The 19,397-nt window shown below is 32.9% G+C and overlaps 1 protein-coding gene, 1 long non-coding RNA gene and 1 pseudogene across 3 annotated transcripts; 1 reads left to right on the top strand and 2 right to left on the bottom strand.

Moving 5' to 3' along the window:
- Positions 1-852: 852 nt before the first annotated feature.
- On the bottom strand, positions 853-5,708 carry LOC120165815 (annotated as a pseudogene).
- Positions 3,615-5,071, bottom strand: LOC120165814 (dof zinc finger protein DOF2.2-like). Its single transcript, XM_039175251.1, has 2 exons — positions 4,847-5,071; positions 3,615-4,664 (listed from the first exon to the last, which is right to left on the bottom strand). Exons 1-2 carry the CDS (start codon positions 4,895-4,897, stop codon positions 3,771-3,773), a joined length of 945 nt encoding a protein of 314 aa, XP_039031182.1. The 5' UTR covers positions 4,898-5,071; the 3' UTR covers positions 3,615-3,770.
- Positions 5,709-14,917: 9,209 nt separating the features above from the next.
- On the top strand, positions 14,918-16,099 carry LOC120165771. Of its 2 annotated transcripts, none has more exons than XR_005519861.1 (4): positions 14,918-15,302; positions 15,383-15,434; positions 15,520-15,600; positions 16,063-16,099. It is a non-coding gene; the product is annotated as an uncharacterized LOC120165771 (long non-coding RNA). The 2 variants fall into 2 exon arrangements; XR_005519862.1 differs by having other exon boundaries at positions 14,933-15,302; positions 15,526-15,600.
- Positions 16,100-19,397: the final 3,298 nt, after the last annotated feature.

Below are 19,397 nucleotides of genomic sequence, written 5' to 3' on the forward strand. Positions count from 1 at the left end.
TTAAATTTGGAAATAAATTTTGTTAAATAAATAAAAATAATGTATTTGAAAAAGTGAGTAATAACAAAACAGACATAAAATGATATATTCAATCACAAATTATTATTGAAATTGATTTATTTTATCTTTTAAATAAAATAAACGATTTCAACGATTAACAAATTATTGTTATTTCTTAAGGTATCGGGTTCGAACACAATGTCCATATATATATATATATATATATATATATATATGAGTATTCATGGGTAAATAGTTGACTTTTTCGAACATGTACTATTATGTATTCACCTCAAACTAATAAAAATAATTTATATTATTTTTTAAATCTATTTTTTGAATTTAATATATGTATCAAATTTAATAAATTGACATGGACTACTATATATTCACCTCGTACTAATAAAAAGTCATTTATATTATCTTTTAGATTTATTTTTGAATTTAATATTTTTATCGAACTTAATAAAATATAAGAAACCTATATTTAAATCACATCAAAAAATCTAGAGAAGAAATTAGATTTGATTTTAATTAAGTTTTATTTTTAAAATTTAAGATAATTGAATTTAGATTCTTCCACTCATTGAACAATTTTATTGAATAAAAATATAATATTATAAAATATCACGATCATTTAATTTAATTTTTAATCTTTATATAAATAAAATTTAAAATTAATTTTAAAATATAAATAGAAGCATTTAATACATTAAAACAAACAGAAATTAAAAAATTATTGAAAAAATCACGTGTCAATATTTAGAACATAGGCAGGCATAGGCATAGATTAAAAAACCAAACAAAACAAGGCATTGCAATTGCTGCTGTTGCACTCTCAGGAGTAGAAGCACTTCCTGTGCACTATAGATGGACCAGATTCATCATACTCTGCCTTAGCAATCCACATCTGCATTCCAATCAAAATGAGGAAATGTATGAATGGTGTTCAGTTCATGTGCAACCGATTAACCAAACTTATGAGTAGATAATTCCTGCTGGAAAGTGCTGAGAGATGCTAAGATGGAGCCCCCAATCCACACTGTATTTCCTTTCGGGTGGAGCCACCACCTTAATTTTCATGCTGCTTGGGGCCAAGGCAGTGATTTCCTTGCTCATCCTGTCAGCAATTCCTGGGAACATGGTAGTTCCACCACTCAGAACTATGTTTCCATACAAATCCTTCCTGATGTCCACATCGCACTTCATGATTGAGTTGTACGTGGTTTCATGTATGCCTGCAGCTTCCATTCCTATCATGGAAGGCTGGAAAAGGACTTCCGGGCACCGGAAGCACTCACCCCCAATGGTTATCACTTGGCCGTCAGGCAACTCGTAGCTCTTCTCGATGGAAGAGCTAGTTTTGGAAGTTTCTAGCTCTTGCTCGTAGTCGAGTGCAATATATGATAGCTTCTCTTTCACGTCCCTCACGATTTCACGCTCTGCTGTAGTGGTGAATGAATAACCACGGTTAGTCAAGATTTTCATGAGGGCGTAAACAGAGTTTTAAATAGCGTTCGCGGTTGAATATGCTCACCATCTGCCATCTTGTATTAACTAAAACGTCCGATTTTAGATCAACATCACAACAATAAGAGAAGCAATTCACAAACCACAACTCAACCAGCATGATTTGAATCAGTTATGAGCCAAGATATATGACCAAATCATCCACGTTCACCAAGAGATTTGAAAGTTAAAATTCAAGACAAAATTCCTAGTCCACTATAACTAATCCATCACAAGCATTTTGTTCAGGAGAAAGCTAACACTACTTATAGAATAGAACCTTCTCATTTTTTTAGCCTTTTCATTGATAAAACAATTAGAATCGCAAAAATAAGGAAGAAAAAGAAAAGCTCATTCAAGGATGGTTATCAAAATTGAAATCGCAAAACATCCGTATATGGCATCATCAGAAACTAGAAAACGCAAATTACCAAACATCCGTATATCGCAAAAATATGTATTTATTAGGAGCCATAACTTAATATGTAATAATATAACTTTAAAGATCAATATCTAATCTGTCACCGTCATCATCATCACTACCACCACCATTGAACAAAGCCCTATCTCTCCCTTTCTTTATCTGAGTTTCCGTTTTCCCTTTCCCTTTCCAATTCCAATTTCCACCCACATTTTCGTCATCACATAATTTCAGTTTGATTATTACTAACTGTTTCTTCTAACTTTCTAGCTTCGATGACCGCTCCACTATCAGTACAGTTACGTACACAATTTCTTTTACGTCCGGTGGACCCAGGACAAAATTTCAGGGGTTGTACAAAAAAACTCTTATAAATTTATTTTAGAAATTTCAATTGAGGTTTTCAGTTTCCACATAGGCACAACCCTCAGCCCTTGCTGGCAGTTCACGGTTGCCCTTCTAATCTTCAATCGAGGTTTTCAGTTTTCATAGCCTTCGAATTTTTGATCTAATATGTTGCCAATTGCCATATCCCAATTCCCATAAAACTAAAAACATGTACTTGATTCATGGGCTTAAGGTTTGTTTTTTAGGCTTGATCTCTTTTTTTTTTTTAATTTTAAATAGGATATTAATTTTTTCCTATAATAAAGAGCAATAGTTACACACAATATTAAGAGTGGCACTTGTATTAATTAAAAAAAAATAGAAAAATTAACACTAAATAGACAATTTTAAGGTGTTGCTTGAGACACCCAAGACAACTATAAGGTCCGCCCCTATGTCTAGATGCAGCGATGCTACCATTTTTGTATAATTATCGTGTTGATTTTTCTTGAACTAATAAAAAATATTAGATTGACATGAGCTTATAAGCACAAACATTTGTAAAATAAACTTTATATCAGTCTAAATATTAACATGTTATACATTAATGTCATTTTCAAATTTTTTTCTCTCGAAATTATCAGAAGAATTGCTTTATTCGTTGATGCAAGGCAGGAGCCTTTGGTCCCTGCAAAGAGGAAGAGCAAATATCCCCTTTGATTCCCTTTCTTTTTCTTTTGTTTTAAGCAAAAAAAACTTAGGATCTATCTCACGATGATGCTTAATATAAATATGAAATCATTAGATTGGGAAATTCCCACTAGCTCGGACGAGTCAGAATTTGTGTAAGAAGACTGAAAAACACTGTTTTTGTTCATGTAATCTAGTGCCTAACCTTTTGGATATATATATATATATATATATGTACACAGACAAATACAAAAATTTATGTCAATATGAGTTTAAGAAGTTATATTAAAAATGCGTTGCATACGGATTATAAGGTCTACAATTCCTCGATCCATCTCTAGAAATGCATGGCCTCGAGGTGAACAGTTTACAATTGCATGGGGACGCCGATGAAGTTTGGAGTCGAGTTGAATCAAAACCATAAGCGAGAGCTAGGTGACATACCTTAAATTCTATTATATTAACTTCCCGTGCATGATAGAATAGGAATGGGAGATGGGATATTTCAGAGAGGAAAATTAGCTTATATTAATGTCAGATAACAGATTCCTTAACTTCACACATAAACAGAGAGAACATATCACTCTGTAAACAAGCTCCATGCAAACAAAATAAACAAACAGATACCTTAATAAAACCCAATATATATATATATATACACTGTCAAACATGCAACATCAATTCTGCCAATCTTAGTGTTTTGTGACGTTGAAGCTTGTGAGTGAGTCAAGGTGATCAAGGGAACACTGCAACTTTTATGTCAACTAATAATATCTGTCATTAAAGCTTTAAACTGCTGTCAATGAAGAAAGACTGAAACCAGCTATAAGAGATGATTAGTATTAGAAGAGTTGAGACCTGCTAAATCTGTCCAACTATTTCCTCCCCAGTACTGATTATTCTCCGAAACGCCACCCATCACTGATCTTGATAGATTCAGCCCTTGGTTGTTGTTGTTGTTCTCCATTTTTACTGGATCCAGCTGACAAACCCTAGAGATTGAAGCTATGGAACGGAGAAGCTGGTTTTCTCCCACCATGGAAGATGATCCTTCCATGCTCTCACTTTGAAATGAGTATAAACCATTGGTTGGCTCAAACAAAGGGAACTGCTGATGAATTCCTATCTGAAATCCCATCTCGGATTGTGCACTGCCAGTTGTTGTCCCTTGAATTCCGCTAAAGTTTAAGCCAATACTTCCCAAACCAAACTGAGGAAAACTTTGCAAAGAAGCCATGAAGGGTAAATGAGGCGTTTTCTGTGACAAATGACCTGTGATTTCAGAAGGAATATTAACAGCATTTGTTGAATTCGAACCACCTTGTCCTTGCATCTCGGCAGAAGCAGTGGATTTCGAGCTGCTACCGCTACTGCTCTTGTTTTTCTTGTTTCTTCGGCATCCTCCACCGACCGGAACATTTCTAAGGGCGCCCCCTCTAGTCCAATACCGCTTACACGTCTTGCAAAAGTGACGTGGCTGTGAAAGGCTATAGTTATTGTAGTAACAAAATTTGGTGTTAGTGGACTCACACCTCGGACATTTCAGTGCTGCTTCTGGCTGTGGAATCTTTGCTAGCCTGGCTCGATCAGCCATTGAAGCAGGCCTTATGAAGCCTCCGCCACCACCACCAGCAGCCCCAACATGAGAAGGTGGTGGAAGAGGTGGAAGCTGAGGATCTTCACTACCAGTATCAGTTCCATGTTGATGATTATGATGCTACAACCAAAAAACCAAAGTAAATCGTTACAATTGTAAAAAAAAAGAAGAAAAAAATATTTGGTATATTCAGTAAGAAGATCACAAAGGAATAGGAATATTTATCTTTTGAATTTGCTTTACTTTGGGAGCACAAAGTCACAGACTATGGATAGAAATTGATGAAGGAAAAAAACCCTTACCTGCTGCCAGTTGGGAGGGTCTGAATAGATTGAAACAGAAGAGAAAACCATTGTTAATATTTAAAAATTTATTTTATAAAGTTTTATGGGTTGTTTAATAAGGTAGAGAATCCATGCACTAGGGGGAATGCCGGAGGCCAAGAAAGGAGAGAATTAAAGAGAGGAGAGGCATGCAGACGGGAAGAGAGGGCTTTTGTTTTTGTTTATTTTTTATTATCATTATTCCTTCATTCCCTCGTTGCTTTTTGTGTTTATTATATTGCATATATTTATTTAGGGTTTTAGTGGAAGAAGTGTTCCTTCATCTATAAGCTTTCTTTGATCTTTCATGTTGTGGACTGTATTTGTTTTAGTGCTCCAAAAGTGAGTTGATGCATGATGATGCATCGGGAGATATAAAGATAATAGCAAAAGTAATTATCACCCTTTTGCCAATACATGGTGGTGGATTAGTCAAATGGTAGTCATTAGAAAATGAGTGTATTTCTCATTCATGCATGTCTTCGTATCTTATGCTAGCTCATAAGAATGAATATTATGAACATATTACAAATGTGGTACTTGTTCAAAGAGGAAAGCAAAGGTTGAGAATGAATAATGGTTATCATCTTTAAAGCTGAGCTATCGAGCCGACAATCTTTATTGTGTGAAATAACAGGAGCTCTGTCATTTGTTCGGAGATAAGCTCAATTGCTCTTTATATATGGACGTGATTCTATGGTGGTGACGTATGCCTTGCTATGCTCTATTCTATACGTAACTATGTAGTAATTTTCAAATCAAAAGAGAAACACGCATCAACCATGCTACATCATCAATCATTATCTGTAATTTGCTTTCCTTTTATTTCCATCAATTCATACGGCAATCCATTACCCCACTTCATTCATTATCTATTCATCAGAAGAAATAAAGTTTTATTCCCTGTTTATTCATTTAACTGAATTGGTTTTCTTAGTTTGATATTTACTTTTTTTCTACTTTAATATTTAAATTATTTTTTCTAAATTTTCTAAAAGTCAATGTTATTCGTCCATGGTCAATAGTTGAGGTGGTGGTTTAAGGTGAGTTAATAGGTTAATAAAGATGATAAATTGATTGATTGTGATTCACCTCTTATAATTCGAACAGATAATTGTGTTCCAACGGTAAAGATCGAAATTAATAACAATGTCGTTGCTAATTTCTTTATCTATGTCATGAACTATATTATATTTACGTATTACATATTTAGAAATGATATTTTATTTTATTTTATAACTAAAACAAATGATAATTTAAGCATTAAATATTGTAATCCCAATTTCAAATGTAGAAAAAATAGGCATCTTTCTCTTTTTTTAATTACATTTAAAAGTTAATAACGTGGCGATAAAGTGGAAAATCAAAACCACTCTTTTCTTTTCTCCTTTTTCTAATGAGAAGCAATGGTCGGGATTCCAATGCCACAACTGGCCAAGGCCGTAGGGTACCATTGCGTAATATATATAAAAATAAGGCTGATTTCGACAGTGCAGAAAAGGCCTAATACCAACGACACCCCCATTATCTTCCCCTTTAATGCTCTTTCTTTGGTGATTAATTAGCCTTATTAATCTAATTCAATCAGAGTAGTTAGCATCATTAATAATAAACGTAATATTAAAAATATCATGCACATCCATTTTGTTTTACTTCTTATAGTAGTTTATCTCCCCCCATGTGCATGTAGTTTTCTACTTCTCTATATGCATTATTTGAAAACCTTATCACTTTGCTTTGCATGCATGACACTAACTAATAGAATAACTAGTACATGATATATTAGATGCATATAATAATTAATTTAAAGATTTAGATATAGTTCACAATGAAGAAAATGGTGGGTGGTGGGGTTGGAATCTAATTCCCTATTAGTTTTGGACAGGATACGGCCTTCTCTGGTTTTCATGCAAAAAGCTGAGATATTTCATTTCATATTTAGTTGGAAAGGAAAGCAAGTGGGCAGCCTTAACACATTCGCCTAAGTGCACTAGAAGAGGCAAGGCTCAAGGCAGACATGGTTTCCCACTATGCTATGCAACCAGGGACGAGCTGAGTGGTGCAGGGGGATCACACCTTTTAAAAAATTTAAATTCTCTTATATTTTAAGTATTTTCTTCATATTTTCTATTGATTATCAATTTCGCACCTCCTATCATTTTATAACTTCGCACCCTCTAAAAATTTTAGTATAACTTCTTAAGTTTTCTTAAGTTTTCTGAACAAAATTCTTGAGTATGCAACTGTATATAGTCTGATATCAAACACTGAAACACATGTGGCTGCGCCTTATGGGATTTGGTGTTAGTTTCCAGTTTCCACCCCTCAGTCACTGCTAACCAAAACTTTACCCCCTCATAGTTGCACATGCCACTCTGACACCAATAAGATGCTTCACTTTCACTTTCACTTTTTATATTCTATACTACATCTTCCCTCGATCACATAAGGCAAACCCATTGCACATCTGTGCATCATGATCCAAAACCTAACAACAGAAAACAGTACACCCAAAGAGAAGCTCTCATTTTCCTGTCTGAATCTGACCATGATCCATAGGTTCTGTTCTCGGGGAGTTTTGGACATATATTAATAGATTATCATTACTCTACGACCTGCGGTGGTTAGAAGAAAACGACCATAGGTCATGTTTTGTCTTCTTTCCTTCTCTCTCATTATCTGGTTCTGAGTCAACCAACTCTACTCTTTAATATATATACACATGCAGAAATGACACTTCAAACTCAAGTAACCAGCATTGTACTAATGGCTAACATCAGCTAAAAACATTCTCATATCTCGCATTCATGATCATTCGATTTTAAAACAAAGGTCTAATTATGATTTAAACCCCAGTCCCTCTACTATGCTGAAATTTAGAATTTAATCTGTCTGCTATATATTGCCATAATTTAGTCTTCGTATTTCTACAATGATATTAGTAGGTCTGGTTAGTTGTTACTGACATGATTTTTTTTATCAATGTTCGTTCATACAGTAAAAGTCAGGAGAAAATTCAAACAAAATTATTCATTTAGTACTGTAATAATTTAATTGGAATTAAACTAGTAAAGCTCAAAGTTTAACTGAAACTATCAGTTATTAATTTTATAAAATTCTTGATGAGGGGCTTGAGTATGCAATTCAAAGCTCAAACTTGAGTATGTTGGGGAAAAGAAAAGGGAGTGGGGATTCGGATGTTTTTCCCTACAACCAAACAGAAAAAGAAAAAGAAGTCTCAGCTTTACTTTTCAAACTTTATGCCTTTAACATTAATGTTATCAATTGTACTAGATGACGCTACTACAATGAACAAAAACAAGGTGATGCTAGTACTACTTTGTTTATCTATTACTTTTAAAAATGTATTAATAATATATTTTTAGAATGAACACAATTATATTAATAATATAAAACTTTTAAACGGTGTGAGCACAAATAAAATTTTAAGGTGAATATCATTAATAAAATAAATAAATAAAATTCAAATTTCATGATGGACATATGCTCAATCTTATAAAACATTAGATCCACCATTAATTTGGGAGACTGCCAAGAAAGCGTGACATGGATTTCGACATAAAACGATGTATTTTACTAACAGACACGGACGTAAGATTTTATAGTAAGAAATGAATAAATTTATAAAATTTCAAGGATGAAAACAGAATTTTAATAGAAATTTAAAAAAAAAATCTAAAATATATAATGATTTTTATTAAGAGAAACAACTGCTCGCATTCTCCTCTCGATTCATCCATGTTCACCGGGAGATATGGGGTAGGCCGAGAGACATAGCAACTATTGTGGTGAGCTCTCGAGTAAAAGAGGTGGCATTGTATGATGTGGTAGAAAGGTGGTAACTCAATCAATGGTGATAACCAGGGACTTTGAACATGGTGAGGCTCAGTTGTAGGTGGCTGATAGCCCGCATGGGCTTAATGAGTTTAAGGAAAGTTGAGACTCCTTCTCTTTGCTTTCTCTTTCTTCTTCTTTTCCTCCATTTTTTAGGTTATATGGCATCGATCAAAAATGCTACCCTCTAGTAGTGGGATCTGCCCTCATTTGATTAGACTGATAAAGAAAATCGAGTTTAAAAAATAAATTAGCTGACCCTATTCTCATATGTAATGGGATAAGGGGAGGTAAGGTAGTAGGCTGCCCCCAACGTCAGGTTGAGAGCATCTTCCGTGGAAGACCTCCGGCAGTCAGAATTATGAATTGCCTACCGTGGGACTCGATAAGATTTTATTAAAAGAATAGTTTGATGACTAATCCAGACTTTAAGTTTGGGCTTAGGTTTAGATCGACCCAGATAAGATTCGATGCGTTTTCACGCAATATGTTCAAACAATATGTTCTCTGAAATCGTCTAGGTATCTTCCGAAAATTAGAATAATTATGTGAATCATTAATAGAAGAATATAGATTAAATTTGAACGATTTAAACTAAAATTTTTAGGATCAAAATCAACCAACAATTAATGATTAAAAGACCAATAATTTAATTTTTTATATAGGTCAATGGTCGATAGTCAACCATCAATGATTTGAATCATGGGTTAATGATCAATAATTAATCGTCTACTAGGGGTGTAAATGAACCTAGCTTGAACGAATAAGGTTATGTTTATGTTCGTTTATTTATTTTTGAAGTGTTTGTGTTCGTTTATTTATTGTTCACAAACATGTTCATTTAATGTTCGCGAACATGTTCATTTATACGTTAATGAACGTGTTCATGAATATGTTCGTTTAGCATTCATTTAATGTTCGCGAACATATTCGTTTATATGTTAACGAACGTGTTCATGAACATGTTCGTTTAACGTTCATTTAGTGCTCGTTTAACTTTGTTTTAGTGTTTGTTTATCGTTAATTTATATATTTGTTTTTAGTTTCATTTGCAAGCTAAAGAATAATTATAAAAATTACGTCACTGGTGCTTAAACTCTTTAAAATTCATAGTTTAAAATGCAACTTTTATAATGTGTTATATTTAAATCGTATCTTCAATAATATTTAAAATGTAAAAAAATAAAAAGGAAAAGGAGAATCGGGTAAATGAGTTTGTTCATGAATATAAATGAACGAGCTCATAAACAAGCTTATAAATGAGTTTATAAACGAGGTTAGGGGTGTTCATTTTTTCGAATTAACCGACCGAACCGAATTAGTTCGGTTAATTCGGTCGGCCACCGAATTAGTTCGGTCGGTTAACAGTTAATAAAAATTTTAGAATTCAGTTAACGGTTAATTCGGTTTCGAAATCGGTTAATTAACCGAAAAATAATTAAATATATTATATATAACATATGAGTTTAGCCAAACCATTTAAAACTCAATTAATAATTTAAGATCTAATAACTTTTAAACCTAAATCAATATTAATTAATTAAAATATTTATATAAATTTTTTATTTTATAATTATATATTATTTAAATAAATTGTAAACTATTTTTTGAATTAAAAATATTTAATTTTTATATAAATTAGAAAATTTTAAAAAAAATTGGTTAATTCTAAAATTAACAGAATTAACCGAAATTTATTCGGTTCGGTTAATATTTTCGAAAAAAAATTCGGTTAACGGGTAAAGGGAAAAAAGTTCGATTAATTCGGTTAATGGTAATTCGGTTCGGTCGGCCACCGTATTAACCGAATGAACACCCCTAAACGAGGTTATTTGTGAACATAAATGAACCAAACACACATTTGTTTGTGTTTGTTCGTTTATTAAATGAATATAATTTTTTGCTCATGTCTGTTTATTTAGCTTAACAAACAAACATAAACAAACATTATATGAATGATTCACGAACAACTCACAGAACGCTATGTTCATTTACACCCCTATCATCAGGGTCAATGGTTAATGATTAACTATAAATTAAGGTTAATTTACTTTTTTCGTAATTTTTTATTTTAATTATTAATCTAAAACATTCATTTTTACTCATTTAAATTTATTTAAAAATAAATTTTAAAAAACCATTAAAATTATCAATCAATCCTTGTTAAGAATGCAGTAAATAAAAAAGAATACTAGTATATTGATCATTGAAAATCTGCGCTTGGATTACAAGACTTCAGCTGTTTATATACAGCTTCTAATGACTATTATAAGCCTAACAATTTTTACAACTGATGTTAACAACTTTAACTGCTACTAACAACTTCAAGAAGCTGCTAACTACTTAACATCACCATGCATACTAAGCACGAGCAGCATTGTTGTTGACTCATCATGCTAATATTCCCTCTACTTCTTCTTCTGTTCTTTTGTCCTTCCTCACTTATTCGAACTTTCTTTTTGTTGGAAGCAAGGCGGTTAAGCTACGAGCATCCGGGTGTAATCTGAAGCCTCTCTTGGGCAAGAAAACACCATATTTTGTCTAGTTAAGGAGGACAGGGCTGTTAAACTCATAATCCTCCCCAGATAATTTTCTTTCCAAGTAAACTTGGTTGTTAAGCCTCAAAGTTTCATGATCACCTTGTGAGAGAAGCAAACAGGTAACAAAGAAATGCAAGCTGAAGGTAATCGAGCAACCTAAATCTATAGTAAAAGTGTACATAATTCAACAGCAATACCAGCTTAAGCTAAATCGATCGGCAACATGCAACAACTTTTTTTTCTTCAAGACTTTTTCTTTATTTTCTTCATTTTCACTCCAGACGGCCTCAAATTTCTCAGCTTTTCCCAGCACTATCTCAATCTTAGCTTTCTCAATCTGTCGACCCTTTTGATCCTCATGGGTGCTGAGCATAGTCGATGTCGTTATTCCTTTTTGGATTGCAAATCCATTTCGCTTCAGGATCTCAACTATGGTGACAATAGTAGGAATAGCCATTCCTAAGCCGCAAAGTTCAACCTCGTTGAACTCATTGATGTACCTCTTGGCATTCAAATAGAAGACGAAGGGCTTGGTGATGGAGACTTGCACCTCATTCTTCTGTTTCTTTTTCTTATCGTTCTTCATGCTCTTGGTCTCTTGGACTGACTTGACAGTTTTTTCTGGAGAAATGGTGAAAGGAACCTTGGCATGGTGATCGGCAGTGACAATTACAACAACGATAATCGGTTCCTTGCCGTTCTCTAAGTTAAAATCGCCGGAGATGATGGTCTCCTCGATCTTAGCTTCTTCTTTGGCCTTAAGGCTCTCTGATTCAACTATTTCAGCTGTAATGCTCAACTCCATGAGTGAAGAAACATAAAGAAAACAAATCTAGAAGCGTGAAAACAAAATGCTTAGAACCTTAGCGAAAGATACCATGTTAAGAATGCAGTAAAGAAAAAAGAATACTAGTATATTGATCATTGCAAAACTGTGCTTGGATTACAAGACTTCAGTTGTTTATATACATCTTCTAAGGACTATTATAAGCCTAACAATTTTTACAACTGATGTTAACAACCTTAACTGGTACTAACAACTTCAAGAAGCTGCTAACTACTTAACTAACATCACCATGCAGACTAAGCACGAGTAGCATTGTTGCTGACTCATCATGCTAACAATCATATTCCATGTATGATTTTGCTCTTTAAAAATACCTTGTTTTTTAACAATTATACTAACAAGGACAAAAATATATATATAGGTTATTTTCTCATAGTTAAAATCCTTTCTTTAACTACACGGAGTAAACCTTAGTCATTCTCCTTCATTTTCCTTTTAGAGTTTATCACATTATCTACCGATTAAATTAAATTTTTTATTTAATTTTATTTAGTTGACGGTGGCACTAGTTTTAATGTTGATTGTCATCCATCGTTTCTTTTTTTCTCTTTGTTTCATTTTAATTTTTAATAAGAATAATTCTGAATTTGTGTCAAGTTTTTATCTGTTTTTTGTGGCATATTTTCTGTTTCTTTATCGACCATTTGGTCATTCTTTTATTTATGTTTTCTTATGGTGAGATTTGACGACGCCATCAAGATGACACTTATTTGTAATTCTATTTATCTACCTTGCTATGGACTCTCAAATTGAATTTGGATACACAATTTTGTGTTGGTGGATATTTTCTCACAATGCTCAACTCTATTTTTTGGTTTTCGATGGTCTTTCAATAGCTTAATCCATATATAGTCTTATATGATCTAAAGTGACTAGTTTCATTGTTACAAGAAAATGTCCAAATTATTTATTTAGTTTATGATGATAATTGTAAACCCTTATTACTACGAATTTGAGAGCAGAAAAACAATCAAAGCAATATTAACATAAAATAAGACATGAACAACATACATGATTTGACGTGGTTAGGCCCTGTTTACCTCAACAGGCGAGATGAATAATAATCCATTATAAAACATAAAGAACACGAAGAGTAAAATACATAATATTGCATGTATCCTTGATGTCGGTGCCCCCTTGGGCTGTCAAACCCTCGATCATCACCCATTACAAGTTTCAAGCAGAACGAGTTCAATTTGAGAGGATACATTCCCTTATGCCTATGCGGAGAATAAATTCCCTCGAAGACATAAGGTATATGAATCCCGAAGTTACTTGCTAGGCATGCACGGAGAATAAATTCTCACGAAGGCTTCGCTTTCGCTCCCACTTAGAAAGGTTCAGAGCTCGGGTATAGAGCTTATGTTATGCAAATGCCCGTGATGTGTGTGAGGAGGAACATTCAACCCTTTGACTCAAAAGGAAAACGACACCACTCGATAAAAACTTGGACAAATCATAAAGCAAAAATTCAAATGTTAGTATGACAATAAAAATAATGAAGCAATTAAAAACTTCAATAAAATGATCATAAGTTAAATAAAGACACGAACTCATAATTTTCACCACAACAACAATTTGTAAACGACTTACAGACTGACTCTAAAAAAAAGTCCCCAGTGGAGTCGCCAAGCTGCCATAACCGTTTTTCGACGGAACAATCGTTTAATTGTTTTAAAAACAGTTACGACTTTTAATTTTGGAAAAATTGGTGATTCTGAATTAAATTAGGTAAGATTGAAAAGAGTCGCTATCGACCTTTGGGTTAGGTAAGTCGAATACCTAAAAATGTCTTTTAAAAATAATTTTAAGAAAAATCGTTTTTAAGACAAAAGTTGGTCTGCATTTACCAAAGATTCGATTAAAATAGGTTCGGGAGTCGGTTACGCGTGAGGAAGGATTAAAACCCTCTCAGCACCCAAAATTTGTACTGTGTCACTTACACGTTGTCGTAAATGTGGAAATTAGGAATCAAATATAAAGTTAAACTATGATATGTTTATTGAAATTTAATTAATTTTGCTTCGAGTGAATTATTTAAAAGTGTTCTTGAAATATATTTAAATAAATAACATTAAAACTAATAAAATAGTGCTTGCTAAAAATTTGAATAGTAAAATATATACGTATGAATATATAAGATTTTTAAAATATAATAAGTAACAAATAAATCAATCCACATAATAACATTAATACAATTGAAATTACTTTACATGCTTATAACAAAATCAAGTAAATTTGTATTAATTAATTAATTAATTATATATATATATATATATAAAGTAGAGTCAAAAATATATTAAATATATATGTATAACACCAAAATAAATGTGTAAGCTCAAATATATTAAGTATATATATACATATATTATTTAGTACATGCCTGGAATATGAAACAAAAATATATGTGAAATATGTATTTACAACATATATATACGTAAAACTATAATTATAGGAATAAAGACATAACTTATATATTTTATAATATTTACATATATATATATATATATACAATATTTAAGACTAACATAAAATAACCGAAAACATGGAGGACCAAATTAAAACAAAACAAGGCAATTACTAAAATGATATGTTTTCAAATGTCATAGCCTAAATTTAAACACCCATAAAAATACACAAAACACTAAATTAGTGACCAAACTAAAACCTTTATAAATACCGTAGCCAAAATCGAATACTCACATTAATAATAAAATAAACAGAAAATAGGCCTAAAATATAAGTAATGAAACATTAACACTCAAAATAAAATAAAATAAAAATTCATTAAATAACCATAATGGAACGTTTACAAACTAGAGACCCTCCCTACATGATTCACCCATGCGCCGAATATATAAAAACCCTAAGTCACAAAAACGACGCCGTTTTACCTTATATTTATACCATATTAAGGGATTTTGAAACCATATTTTCATTTGATTCATCCCTCAGCCGTGCTCCTCTCCTCAACTTCTCTCTTCCCCGATAGCAAACCGAGAACCACAGAGCCTAAAGCTCCAACAGTCGCCGAGAAACTCTAAACCAAAAACTCCGACGTCAACTAGCACGGACGAGAAGCCTAAACAAACTTCCGTGTCGACCTACAAGCCCCTCGATTTCTCTCTAGCCCGAAACTTCTGGAACACCTAAACTATATCTCTACTCCCGTGAAGACCAAAACATAACAAAGGTAAAATGATCTCTCTCGTTTCTATTTCGTTTTTATTTTAGAATCCCAATCGATGAAGTAACCCCTAACTCCTATGCAAGGTTTCCCGAGCGACCTTCAATGCCTCGGTCTTAAACCCGGTGGCTCAAATCGGTAAGCTCCTTATCCCTATTTATTTCTGTTTTTATATTTGAAACCCCGATGGATGAAGATTAAATAAAAAAAAACGATGTGCAAGGATTAGAGGGGGGGGGAACTCACAGCATTCTTACCTACCTCCAATGATGGTGATACTTTGGCAAAGGGACCCCAATCGTAGGTAAACTCGAAGGACCTTTCTTTTATTTTAGTTTTGTATTTGCTACCAAATATCAGAGATGAATTGTTGGAAATGTAAAGAATTGAAAACTGGAATCCTTTTTCTTGCTTTGTATTGCTTTGTATTGCTTTCTTCGTAAATTTGAAGGAGAAACCCCTCTATTACATTGTTTCGAATGGGAGAAAAAAAAACTCTTTTCCACACTGTTTTTTTCGTTTCGAATAGGGTAGCAGTCTCTGTTTACACTTTTTTTTTTCGATGAACAATGCTCTCTCTATTGCCGATGGTTCGTGTTTTCCCCCCTTCTTGTTTTCGACTGCCCCCTCTTTATGCCTTCTTCTTTGTTGCTGAATGATCTGGCATTGAGTATGTGGGATTTGTTTTTAATGGATTTTCGGTGGAGCAGGTTTGATTTGGTTTAGTGGATTTGTAGTGGATGGTGCTATTTGGTATTATTTGCAGATGAGTGGAGGTGGCAGCAGCACATGGGAGCTAGTGGAGGTATGGTGTGGGGTATGGGATTAATTAATTAAATGAAGTGGTGCTTGGGTTGTTGTTGGTGTTCTTCACGTGGGGAGGCAATGGGCAAAAGATGGTGCATTTATAAAAAATGATGTGTAAGAAGTATGGGGTTTGAATAAAAAATGGTGCTCACAGATTGCATTTTTCCAAAAACAATTATCTTTCACATCATCCTAACGTTTAATACATAATTTTTATTTATAGAATTAAATATACTTGGTAACCAAAAATTCTTATTTTATAAGAATTTTATACTGGAATAAATAATTACTCTACTAAATAAACTTAATTACCAAATGATCTTTAAACACTAGAAGTATAATAAAATTTAATTTAATCACCAATTATAATTTAAATCAAAATATAACATTTATTATAATCTTAAATATTTTCAATTTTTAATAATATCTATAGTAGATCTACTTGGAAACTCCACCTTTTATAAACACCCAAAACTATGAAGCTAAAATATTTAGGCGGTTTCTCCTTTTTTTTTCTTCTTTCAAATATTAGTAGTGGGATTTATATCGACAGAAACTCCGACGATTCAAGCAAGAGTAACGGCTGTGCATGGTACAGATGGCGTCAAACTCAACAGTGCGCTGCTCATTGAAATTCTATGAAGCAAACAATGTATATCCCACTGCCACCGACGACGCCATGATCCAGTTACGTATCGAATTATGCTATCAGCTTCTCGTTAAAGCCTACGGCGCTGAGTTTCTGGTCGATGAAATCTTCACCCCGGAATTTGTGACTTCCTTCTCCATTCCGTTAGCCTTTTTGTTTTCCGGCTGCAGTGTAATGTTCGTCTCCAACGTGCTTGCTGGCCTCAACGTGGACACCGGTGTTCGTGACTTCTCGAGTCCGAGGATTGCAATGTTTGCCTTTGATATGGCCAAACGCCACGGCGTAGCTGTTTCCAGTTTCATGACGGTGGCCAAAGTTTCGATCAATAAAGTCGATTATATTCGGGAGGAGGAGTTTAATAGGATTTCAACAGCATTAAAGCCGGAACACATTGTGTTGGAATAGTCGAGCCCCATTAAACAATAATTGGTTGGGTCTACGGTAATTTGCTGCATTTGATCATAGAATTTCATATGTGAACTTTGTATTAATGAATTTAAAGATGTTTTTTTGAGTGGCCAAAGATTCAAATGATTCTTTTGTGTTCACGATCAACACTTTGGTGCATATATGCACCGAAGGAGTGGAGAGAAAGAAGAGATGAATACAAGAGGAGTGTCGGCCGCTGCATCAGAGGGTCACAAGAAATGTTACGATCTGATGCTAGCGCCTAGTGGTGCTTCTTCTCTACCCCCATGTAATGCATTGAAATATATAATATGCGGTAGATATACATTGCAGTGTCCTTGTACAATGTCATTTGTCTGTTGTTAGATGTTATTAGTAGGTTTATATCATCTAAATTTGGATCAGAACAAATAAACAACTGGCTTTATGTTCGTTTGGTGTAGATGCTCGTTTTGTCCGGACCATAGTCATTAACCTGTCAAACAGCACCTGCAAATAACACCCAAATCAGCCAAAATCCCACCAAATACACTATCTATTTTTAAATGACACTAAAAAAAATAAATACAAAAAATTAGGTATTTTACCTACTCCACTCAACAAACCTACCCTACCACTAAACATACTCCATCACAGCAAATCAAGCCGCAATTGAAAGACCAGAGCCTTATTAGCACCTATAAAATAGAAAAAAAAATCCTTATAGTCAGCAAATCAAGCCGTAATTGAAAGACCATGGCCTTATTAGCACCGATAAAATAGGGGGAAAAATCCTTATAGTCAACAAATCAAGCCGTAATTGAAAGACCAGGGCCTTATTAGCACCGATAAAATAGAAAAAAACTAAAAATTGAAACCTTAGTAAAGAGCTTTGTGACTGCTGAGATTCGAGCTCAGGCCTCCATGGCCCCAAAGTAAAATTCTTACCAATAAACTATAACCACAACTTTACATTATTAATGAAAACATTTATATAACATATTAAAAAGAAGGGTAAAGTACACAAATGGTCCTCGACCATAGGGTGTTACTTTGTTGAGTCTCTTGACTAATAAAAGTTACAAAATGATCCCCTAATTATATAATGTTACTTTGTTGGGTCATCTTAATATTCATATGTTCCAAACTTGTTTTTTTCATTAAAATTTGGTGATCGTCTAAGATGGACATTAATTTGTTTACTGAGATGATAAAATATGATTCAACAACTATTTGAGTTGTATTTATGGATCGAATTTTCATTTACATTATATCGTCAAACCAATGCTCGAAATATTATGTTGGTGAGCTAGTGCTTGAAAGTAACGACAATACTAGTAGACATCATTAAAACATGATTTTATCAAATCATGGTTAACAGGTTAACGTTCAGCTTAGACAACCATCAACTTTTTAATGTATATATATATATATATATATATATATATACACACGCGCGCTTTTTTTGAGATACTTACGACTTTCTCGAGTCGAGTTCGAGATTGAATTCATTTGATTCGAGTGTTGATGGAATTTTGACTAAGTCAAACTCAAATAACTCTAGATTTTTTTCGTCTCATTTACAACATTAAACAAAAATAATTCTACGGAAAAAAAGATATATAGAGATAAAAATATAATGATAAAAATATAATATAATATAATATAATATAATATAACAAATATTATCTAAATATATCAATTTGTTAAAAATTGTAATATTTTAATATATTTAAAATGTTATAATTTTACTTGTATATACGTTATTAAAAATAATGTAACATTTCAATAGCAGTAAGAATGTATTTAAAATATTATGAAATATTTTCAACCATTAGAATTAAAAAAATCAACAACATTGCTTTGTTGAGTCCCGACTATTAAAAGTTACAAAATAGTCATTCAATTATTTATTGTGTCACAAACTTATCATTTTTCGTTAAAAAATGATGACAGTTTAAATTGAACATTAAAATGTTGGCTGAGATATAATATAATTTGATCATAGAATCTCAAACAAATATCATATCTTAATCAGTAGGTTAACACCTAGCTCAAATTGTCATCAATTTTTAAATATAAAAGGACGAGTTTGAAACACAATGATTAATCGAATGACCATTTTATAACTTTTAATAGTCGATGGACTCAATAAAATAATATCCTATAGTTTGAGGACCATTTTATAATTTTTAATAGTAGAGAGACTCAATAAAGCAACACCCTAGTTAGGGGGTCATTTGTGTATTTTACCCTTA

The sequence above is a fragment of the Hibiscus syriacus genome, unplaced genomic scaffold, assembly GCF_006381635.1.
Source record: "Hibiscus syriacus cultivar Baekdansim isolate YM2019G1 unplaced genomic scaffold, ASM638163v2 tig00111614_pilon, whole genome shotgun sequence".
NCBI classification, from domain to species: Eukaryota; Viridiplantae; Streptophyta; class Magnoliopsida; order Malvales; family Malvaceae; genus Hibiscus; species Hibiscus syriacus.